Source organism: Neodothiora populina, assembly GCF_041146345.1.
Source record: "Neodothiora populina strain CPC 39397 chromosome Unknown canker_contig_16, whole genome shotgun sequence".
Lineage (NCBI taxonomy): Eukaryota > Fungi > Ascomycota > Dothideomycetes > Dothideales > Dothioraceae > Neodothiora > Neodothiora populina.
This window is the reverse complement of record NW_027191409.1, coordinates 854,189-864,475: the sequence shown is the minus strand read 5'-3', so window position 1 is coordinate 864,475 and position 10,287 is coordinate 854,189. Positions and strand designations below refer to the sequence as shown.

At 51.4% G+C, this 10,287-nt stretch overlaps 1 protein-coding gene across 1 annotated transcript; it reads left to right on the top strand.

Annotated features, from left to right (window-relative positions):
* Nucleotides 1-4,142: 4,142 nt before the first annotated feature.
* On the top strand, nucleotides 4,143-7,392 carry AAFC00_003626 (uncharacterized protein; the record flags this gene model as incomplete). Its single annotated transcript, XM_069343128.1, has 3 exons — nucleotides 4,143-4,460; nucleotides 4,519-5,131; nucleotides 5,180-7,392. The coding sequence occupies 3 exons, from the start codon at nucleotides 4,143-4,145 to the stop codon at nucleotides 7,390-7,392; spliced, it is 3,144 nt and encodes a 1,047-aa protein (XP_069200942.1).
* Nucleotides 7,393-10,287: the final 2,895 nt, after the last annotated feature.

Below are 10,287 nucleotides of genomic sequence, written 5' to 3'. Positions count from 1 at the left end.
GGTGTGCTGTTTGTGACGGGTTGGTCCGTAACTCCGAAATTTCTGAGCGAAAGGGGGAAATACGAGGTGAGGCAGTAAGAACAGAAAAAGAACAATGACCGGGTATACTACAAGTCCGAAGAAAAACGAAGGGGTGAGCCAAAGCGGGGCAGAGACGCAAGTCGGGTTGTTCTGAGAAGTCTGCTAATCCTGTGCAGACTTGACACTAGGCAACAACTGTCTCTGATTCGAAGAACAGCGAGAAAGAGCCCAAGGCCTTGTCTTCGAGTCTGTCAACGGAGATGACACCGGATGCAACTACGGCAACGACTGGAGCCACACAACGAGTCTAGAGCAGATTTGAAAAGCGCTTGTCCCAGGTAAAAGGACAGGGAGAAAATGCGAGGCGGTCCGTGGTAGTGGACAATTAAGGTAGGAGTTAGTTTTTGGACGTCTTTGCGTTCAAGAAAGGCCCGAATGCACAACAAAACGTCTTTTCTTCTTGCGTCAGACTCTTGCACGAGCAGAGCAGGTGGGAACGGCAATCCGAGGGTTTCGTGGTCGAATGCCCACCACACGTTACACAGGCCGGACGAGTTGCAGGATGCAGCAGCAGCTCGAAGTTTGCGCCGAGTTTGCGCGCTCGAAACACAACCAGTCAATCCAAACGCGGTGAGCTGTTGCTGCAGGCGCCAGGGTAAGTGGTGCAGGAGCGTGAACCTGCCCTCAGTCAATGTTCAGAGATGTGCGCCCAATTGATATGAGATCATGAGACTTTGGGCTGCCACTATTGTAAAAGTCCTGGACAAGGCCTATTAAGGATGCAGCATGAGGCGTCGTGTTCCAGGTTTGTGTAATGTAATGTCGCCGTACTCTGCGCAGGACTGTGACGAGAACCGGGTACTGATACTGCCGCCGCCGATGATGTACACTATCTGCCCTCTCTGACTGCTATTATGCCGCTGCAGTTGTGGAAAAAGAAGTGATCGAATGATTGGCGCCAGGAAAAGAGGCGCGCGTCGTGGCTTGAAACGAGCGAAAAGATGGTTGGAGATTTGGGGGGGAAGTCGCAAGGGTAGGAAGAGGCAATACCTTTTGATGCCAGCCAACAGTACCTTGTGAAATAATTATTTCGACCAGAAAAGTACAAGACACGGAGCGGAAGTCGACTTCTATTTGGAGCACTCGAACAAGACGGGGGTTAAAGAGGTAAAAGCGGAGCAATTGAAGCTTGAGCCATACCTTAACGACTTCTCGACCACACGCGATGTCGACCAACCCGGCCCGTATCTGGTGTAAAGCTAAGATGCAGCCAGTCATTGCTCGTGCCAGAATCAGTTTGGTGGCGTCGTTAGGCCTCGCCAGAGCAGTGGATCGGGACCGTAACTCTCCGAAATATGGCGCAAAAGTCAGACCCCATCGATCGTCATGGGTGGATTGCAAGGGCTCACTCAGCTAGGGCAAACGCCTCCAGGACTATGGGAGAAAGAGCCGCCTGGGTTTTCCGCAGGGGCGCAGCCCAAAAATTCGAACAGATCACAGGTACGGTACCTACATTGCGCTGCCTTTCCCCCAAGTGAAGGTCTTTCTTTGTTGTTATACCGACTTGAGCCTTGTGCTGCTATTATTGTTTCATACACCGCCGTGCTTCTCATTTCTAAATTAGACAAGGGGAGACCATGCCAGCTCATTTGCAGCCTGCATGCCCGACGCATATGCTTTCCATGTATGATGCAATAAGACCGACAGCCGTTGCACCGAGTTTTTCTACAATAAATCGAGAAAGAAAAATCATCATCATATCCAAGACATGATCCCGCTGCGCATAGCCGCCCAGAGCCGTGGTTCTGAGACCTTCTGGCAGCTGCCAGTTGTAATCCGGGTTTGGTACGCGGCAGGCGGCCCATCCCACGAGGCTGTACCAATCCCGGTCGGCAGAAGTACAGACAAGAGCGTCGAGGATTGGTCGTGTGCTTCGATGAGATGTATCGGCATCTGTGGTAGTTACCTTACCTTATTTTTCCGACATGAGTGGTTCGGCTCGCACCTTATGAGGGTCAGCAATCTGCAGTACAAGTACTGCATATGGCTCCACTAGCACTATACTGCGCGGCAACACTGTGCTTAGGTGCCGTGCTGTCATATCCACATAGATTTTGTGTGTCGTGAAGCGCACTCGTCGATACACTTTCGGAAGTTGGACGATACACAGGGTTTGTATTCTTGATACAAGGTGACATTTTAAGTGCAGCGTGTCTTTTCAAGCTATGATTAAGCGCGCGAGCGAAGGATTCACAGATCATATTTTATTTTCATGTGGGGGAAAGCGAAAAGGATGTTCAGGCACCGCTGCGCACGATGGTCAGTCCGCAACCCCATATCATCTGCAATGACTGCACATCGGCAAGAAAGCCCAAATTATATTGCTCGCAAGTCAGTCGTGTGGGCCGAGGACCGTACTAGATCAATGGAGCGAGTTTCGGATGGCAGAGCTGAGCAGAGCAGAGATCCAAGCGTGCGCACCCTTACTGAGCAAGCAGAGGTTCCCACTAGGCTACCATTTATGAATAATCAACATAAGGTGTTAATTCAGTCTGCACGAACGACTTGTGTCCACAAAAGTCATTTCTCCGTCGCTTATATCATCTCGGACGACTCAGACGCGGGGGGAGCACATTGTATGCTTGTACAACCATCGAGGAAGCGACCAACGATTCTTGCATCTAAAGTGGATCAACAAGCTACTGCACGAACGTGATCCGACTTGCCCCAAGTAATATACATGCCAAGCCAGATTGAGCATCACGACTCCGGAAGCCGAAAGTATGCACAGCTCCCTGGTGTGTATGTGATCGGGGTGCAAGCCCGTTGACTCTAGGGTTCATTGCACAGTGATATATATTTCTTTATCGGATATGCATGCAGTTGTCTCTTTTGACAGACCGTGCTACCGTGTGTTAGCAGTATGTCTATCCGACATGGCACGCACAGTCCAGTCCGGGGTTCCGTTGTAATTGTCAGCTGCAGCGACGACAGGACGCATACCTCTTAGGGAAAGCCCAACAAGCAGTGTCAGCGAATGAGATGTGAGGTTGATATGACCGGTGAGATCTCAATCTACAGACAGGGCGGAGAGAAATTGGCAAGCCACAATCACAAGAAAAGTCATAGCGACTCTTGCATGAACAGGAAGATCCAAAGGCAGTCGAATCCCGGAACCAAAATGCCAGATGAAAAGGGTCCCACTTAGTCGGTCAATCTCGTGTTCGCGGTTACATTCCGCACTTGGTAATGCGAATCACAAGGGCACAAATCGAGATGAGATGAAACCGAAAGTACTGAGTGTGTACGAGCAAGGCTAGGACGGTCAATTGTGGAAAACCCCCCTCGATTAGATTTTCCGTCATTGGGTGTGACATGGGGATATTGGGTTACTTGGTTACTTCTGTAAGTATTGACGGACTGTCACCATCTGCGACCGTTAATGCCGTTAAGCTAGGTGTGGTCTTGCATTTCAACCGTTTCGCATGATAGACTGATCGCGTTAATCCATGACTCAGATCAGCCTAGGTGGTCCAGGCGCGGTAGCAGTTCGAAGTACATTGTCGATTGAGCGGAGCCGGGGAATGCCTGAGTCGGCCCGGCCCCTGAATGCCTTGGAGGGTGCCTTGAAAGATGCCTCAGCGGAACCCTTACCTTATTTATCTCAGGCGGGAGGCAAGGTGAAGGACATAGGGTACTTGTTTGCGGTATCTGAGGCCTGACAGCGGAAATCGCGCTTGGCGTTACCACACCGCACCGCTGCCCCACCACAGATCCCGCCGATTCCGCTTGGTACAAACAAGTCGCGATGCGGCGGTGGGTGAATGACGAAGTCGTGCTTTCCGTGCTGGACTCATGTTATTGTATAAGGTATCTAGGAGGGGCATCTCTACAACCTAAATTTCCAGGACACGTGCACCTTGGAAATGCTTGTATAGACGTGGATTATATTGACAGAAAGATGCTGGGATTAGGATGAAGTCATACTGCACCTCTACCGACCTGGACCGCCAACTTGCACTTCTCTCTTAACCTACCTAAGGTAGCTACTGGCGACTGACAGCAGCTACTACGCCTCACTCCAGGCATATTTCCTCTCAGGAAGGACCGTTAAGTCCAGAATGTTCGAGAAGGACCTTTACTCGCTCATCCGTGGCCTACGGAACCACAAGGGCAATGAACGGGAATACATCCAAGAAAGCATCAAAGAATGCCGCAAAGAGATCAGGAGTCCGGACATGGACCAGAAGGCCACCGCCCTTCTCAAGCTCATCTATCTTGAGATGTTCGGTCATGACATGTCCTGGGCTTCTTTCAATGTCCTCGAAGTCATGTCCTCGCAAAAATACCACCAAAAGCGGATAGGATACTTGGGCGCCGTGCAGTCCTTCCGCCCAGACACCGAGGTTCTCATGTTGGCTGAGAATCTGTTGAAAAAGGCAGGTGCGAGACTGACCACTGAGAAGCTGAGCTTGTATTCTGACTGCGCATCCATAGGATCTCTCGAGTGTGGACAAGAACATCATCATTCTTCCACTCGTGACTGTACCGCATATAATCAATCCACCTATGGCTAATTCTTTACTGACGGACCTGCTACCACGACTGACTCACTCTTCTCCCGCCATCAGGAAAAAGACTATTGTGACGCTATATCGATTGGCGTTGGTGTACCCTGAGACACTGCGACCGGCATGGCCACGCATGAAGGAACGTTTGCAGGACGAGAACGAAGATTCCAGCGTCACTGCTGCCATAATAAATGTTGTCTGCGAGTTGGGGTGGAGGCGGCCGCAGGATTTCTTGCCTTTGGCGCCGCGTTTGTTCGAATTGCTTGTACAGGGCACAAACAACTGGATGGCCATCAAGATCATTAAACTCTTTGCCGCTTTGACTCCTTTGGAACCTCGACTAATCAAGAAACTGCTTCCCCCACTCACTCAACTCATCGAGTCTACACCCGCTATGAGTTTACTGTACGAGTGTATAAACGGCATCATCCAGGGTGGTATCCTTGAGACTGCCGCAGGGACCACCGAGGGCGACAGCATTGCTCGACTTTGTGTTGGAAAGCTCAGAGGCATGCTTGTGGTCGAAGGCGACCCGAATTGTAAGCAGATTGGTGATTGTACAATGTTATCCACTAACTTGATCGCAGTGAAATACGTTGCCTTGCTGGCCTTCACCAAGATTGTTGGCTCACATCCTCAGCTTGTGGCCCAGCACCAGGATGTCATTGTCGAGTGTATTGATGATCCGGACATCTCCATTCGAACCCGCGCTCTGGAGCTGGTGACTGGAATGGTCGACCCCAACAATTTAATGTCTATTGTTGAGCGACTCCTCCGCCAGTTGAGAGAAGCCACCGAACCAGACATCACGGATGACCCGCAAAACGACCGTGCTTTGCATGAAGGTGTAGTACCATCAGGGGAGATGGATGACGAACAGGCTGGGGCTTCGCTGAGGAAGAATAGAGAGAGGTCCAACGACATGCCGCCACTACCCGAGGACTACAGGATTAGCGTCATTGAGAGGATCCTTCAGATGTGCTCCCGCGACACATACTCCAATATCAGCGACTTCGAGTGGTATATAGGCGTTCTTGTGGATCTCGTGAGGCACTGCCCTGCAACATCGTCCGATAACGAGGACGACGCTACGCACACTGTCGCAGACACTCTTGGAACCGAGCTGCGCAACGTTGCCGTTCGCGTGAAGAGCGTGAGACCAGAAGCAGTTGCAGCCGCCCAGTCCTTGGTGCTCATCGAGCGCAGACAAGATCTATTTCCTGCCTCTGGTAACGGAGCGCTTAACGTGTTAGAATATGCTGCCTGGATTGGAGGAGAATACCCCGACCTTTTGCCTGACCCTCAAGCGTTCCTCACTTCACTTACGCACTCATCGAGTACCCAATTGCCTGCCGGCGTTCTTACGATCTTTGTACAAGCCGTACCTAAGGTCTTTGTGCGTCTGACGTCGAGTCAACAGCGCTCCTGGACGGATTCTCGAAAGTCTCAGACCGCTCTGCTCATGGCCCGCATCATCCACTTTCTTGAGCCACTGGTGCAACATCCCAATCTGGAAGTTCAGGAGCGCGCCGTTGAGTATTTAGAGGTCATGCGCGTCACTTCTGAAGCTGTGTCGGGGCATGCCACCGAGACGCCAGACGAGGGTTCCGCCGATGCACCTTTGTTGCTCACACAGGCCCTGCCCTCACTCTTCATGGGCATGGAGCTCAATCCCGTGGCGATCGGTGCTCTCTTCAAAGTGCCTCTGACAGAAGGACTTGACCTTGACACGCCAATCAATGACAACTTGCAGACCCTGCTGTCGCAAGCGGACTACGAAGATGAAGATGCTTTTGCAGACGACGATCAAGCCACGAAATTCTACTTTGAGAAGCCCTCTGCTTTCCTATCCACACAGCCGACAGCAGCAGCGGATCTATTAGAGCCCGGCACGAACAACAACAGCAAATCTAGCTCATACCAGGATGAGAGACCCGATCGAACTCTCGACGCCGAAGCAATCGCAAAGAAAAAGGCGGAGAGAGCAGCACGCTACCGCGACGATCCTTTCTACATCGATTCTTCAGAAAAGACATCCGGCACTTCCACACCTCTGCACAATATACTGAAATCAAGCAACGGCGAAGAACTTGACATCGACGCAATCCCGATCATGGACCTCCAATTGGACAGCAACGCGACCGAGCCAAAGCCCTCGAAACACAAAGCGAACAAACCAAGTAAAAGACGCGTGCAAGTAGAAATCGCTGCCGAAGAAACCATAGGCGACAACAACGATGCCACAACACGTCCCTCAGCCCACCTCCTCGACAACCACTCCAACACCGCCTCCTCCCTAGCAAGCCGAACCAAGAAATCCCTCCTCGAAGTCGACTCATCCGGTCTCTCGCGCCTGTCCCTGCTCGACAACGATGACTCAGCCGATAACCCCACAAGCATCGAGCAAGCCGAAAAGGAAGCCGAGGAAATGGCGCTCGCGATGAAGGAGATCGAGCGAGCGCGAGCCGAGATGCAACGTGCTCATGAGAGATTGTTGGTGGAAAAGGCCGAGGGCGTCACGGACGAGGGCACGAAGGTCGTCCGGAGAAAGAAGAAGAGGAGACCTGCTGATGCTGCTGCCGAAGCTGCTGCGGAGGCCCAAGAAGAGGCGAACGATATCGCTGAAAACGACGAAGAAAAGCCTACTAAGAAGAAGACGAAAAAGATTAAGCACAAGAAAACTGCAGACGAAGAAGATGACGGAGAAGACGCAGGAGAAGAGAAACCCAAGACGAAGAAGAAAAAAAAAGTCGACGACGACGACTACGACAGATGCAGATGCAGATGCAGATGCAGATGACATACCAGAGACGACGACGACGACGACAACGACGAAAAAGAAAAAGAGACGGGTCGTCTTGGATGCGTGAGGCTCTGTGTTTCGTCAGCTTCAAGCAATTGAAAGCAGATAGAAAGAGGGGAAATGCTTCAGGTATATACTATCTTTCTAATTGTTACCTTGAGCGATGTGTGCATCATGTCATAGCATAGCATGTGAAAATTGTATATGAATTTCGTTTCATCTTGTATATATCACTGTCCGTCTCTTGCTTTCTGTACGCTTTTCAAGAAAAAGTCATGTAACTATTTACTGATACGGGCACTTCACGATGCAGAAAACAATCAAAAGAAAGAGATGATCATAGGGTCAAATTCAGACATACCAGCATAGGAGAGAACATGACAGGGAGTTATACGTCCCCTGCTACGCAACCCGACGAAAGGGTTCTGAACCCACCATCAACCCTGACGACACTCCTGACCAGTCCTCCCCCTTCACACTCTTCCTTTCCACTAGCAGCAGCAGCAGCAGCAGCAACACCAACAGCTCCACCACGCAAACACCACGCGACGCCCATCTGCATACCAGACGAGAACCCCCAAACATGCACATCTGAAAACGACTCTTCTCCTCGGCCGTCCGTCTGCATATCCATCAGGACCGCCACTTCGCTGACTGCTTCTTCCATGCGGCCCACACGTATGCCGTGGATGTGTATGGGGAAGCAGTGGGGCTTGGTGGGTGGCAAAGACCACGATGTAGCGGGATTGTTGTTGGTCTGCCAATCTAGCCATGCTGTGTCAGAGGGCAGATTGTTGTCGAGTGGGAGAGTTGTTGCCGACGACTCTGGCTTTCTTGCTTTCTCTGCTTCTTCATCTTGATCGTCATGACGGGGACCAGAGTATGATTGCCCGAAGACATCACTAGGTACAGAGTAAAAGACAACTTCTTTGTCGTATGCAGCGACGACTCGGACTCCACGACTCAAGTCAGGAGCCGAGGAATAAATAGTAGGCCGCGGCGGTTTGGACAATTCGACACCTGCTCCATCTGTTGATGATCTTCGCTGTTCTTCCATATTGAGCCCGTTCGGGGGTACAAAGTAGATCATCCGCGACAGCGTCTTGGGACCAGCGACAGGTGCATCTCCACCTAGACATAAAAGATTCGTCGCAGCATCAGTAAACAGATAATGATAACCGTCACTGAGAGGAACAGCACGCAGATGCTCCTCTTCTTCGTTGGCCTTTTTCGCATGTTGTGCTACAGGTTCTGTGTATACCGCGTCGTAGGTGGACGAATTACTAGTAAACGTGCCACCGAGTATACTGACGAGGCCATGTGATGCCCGCCTTGCAAACTTCTTCATTCTGTGCCGTTCGCCATGCCCACATGCCGGACTACTGATGATGCGAAAATCAGTGGCTGACTCGACACCGTCTCGTGGTGGACAAAAGTACAAAAAGTCAGCCTGCGTCGTTGAAGGGAACCAACGGTGGAGTTCTTGCTTGGTTCCAGCATCTGTCCAGCGGAGGTCAATTCCTCCAGCACACCCAAATGCAACGCATCCGTGTGAAGGACACATCGAGACTGATAGCGGAGGGTCGAACTCAGCACCCAAGTGGCGGTAGATGGTCTTCGGAGAGGTCACGAAGGGAATCTTGGTCTCATAAGGACTGTTAGGTGACAAGAAAACGAGACTCGACGGCAGTATCTCGCTTCGTAGCTGGCTCCTTGTACGTATAGTGCGATTCTCGTCGACAGTAGACTCTTGCATTTCGTGTATACCGTCGCTGAGTGACGCCCTCCCCAGCGACGCTTCTGATGCTGACCATGGCGCGTCTTGCAGCTGTGTACCGATCGACATGGTGGCTATGGTCTCTTCATTCTCCAATGAATGCTGGCGAAGTAAATCCAGGCCTGGAAGACTTGTAGTCTGGAAGATACTTGTAGGATCTGCTAGATCGGCCAATATGCCACAACGACTTTCGAGCAGTGCAGCAACTACGTGTTGCTTGCCCCCAGCATCCATGCTCATTGCGAGCACTCGCCGAGGGCACAAGATGTTGCATAGCGGCCTCAGTACATTCAGCCATAAGGCGTAGACGAAGATGTGTCTATCTCTTGCGACGATCAAGAACCGCCCGCAATTGCTGATGGTGAATAGCAACTTCCGAGGATCCTTGCCCCCAAGGGTCATTTGGAGTTGTGAGAAGTCCACATTGGCCGACTGCATGAAAGAGTGCCGCGAACATTGATCGGGCCACTGATTGACCAAACTCACTCGTGCACTTAGCGATGCCTCTTTCGTGAGCCTGAGACTGAGTATATGCTCCAACGTATGGCTCGCTGAGGTGTCCAATGAATCCTGCATCGACTGCAGGTCCTCTTGAGCAGCACGCCACCATCCACCACGCCGCAGCTGGCCTACAAGAAGGTGCAAGTCAAGACTGGCTTCGAACTACGAGCCGCAAGAGGATCTTCCTGCCTCAAAGTCGAGAGGAGACAAGTAGGCCAAGATAGTGCGAACGATCTCGGTTGGTATGCCTTGAAAAGATGATACACTAAGCTTTGGTGTATGGCTCGAAGCAGGTTCAGTGGTGCTCTGAGCTGGACAAGCTGACTTGTAGCCACCGCGATCCAGATACATAAGCAGAGAGTCGAGCAAAGTTCCCGATAGAAGCGTTGCTGCATTCAGATCGACAGTAGGTCTTGGAGCTTTGATTGAAGTAGGGGCGGATTGGCACCGAGGTGTGACCTGAAGAAACGGCAATGGCTGCAGAGAAAATTGCGGCAAGCTGATCGATCGATTCAGTGGTTCTAAGTGTATCGTTAAGCTCGTGGTACTTTCACGATGTGGCGTAGTGGTACACAACGTCATTGGGGGGCTGAGCTGGTGGATAGCAGATGTGG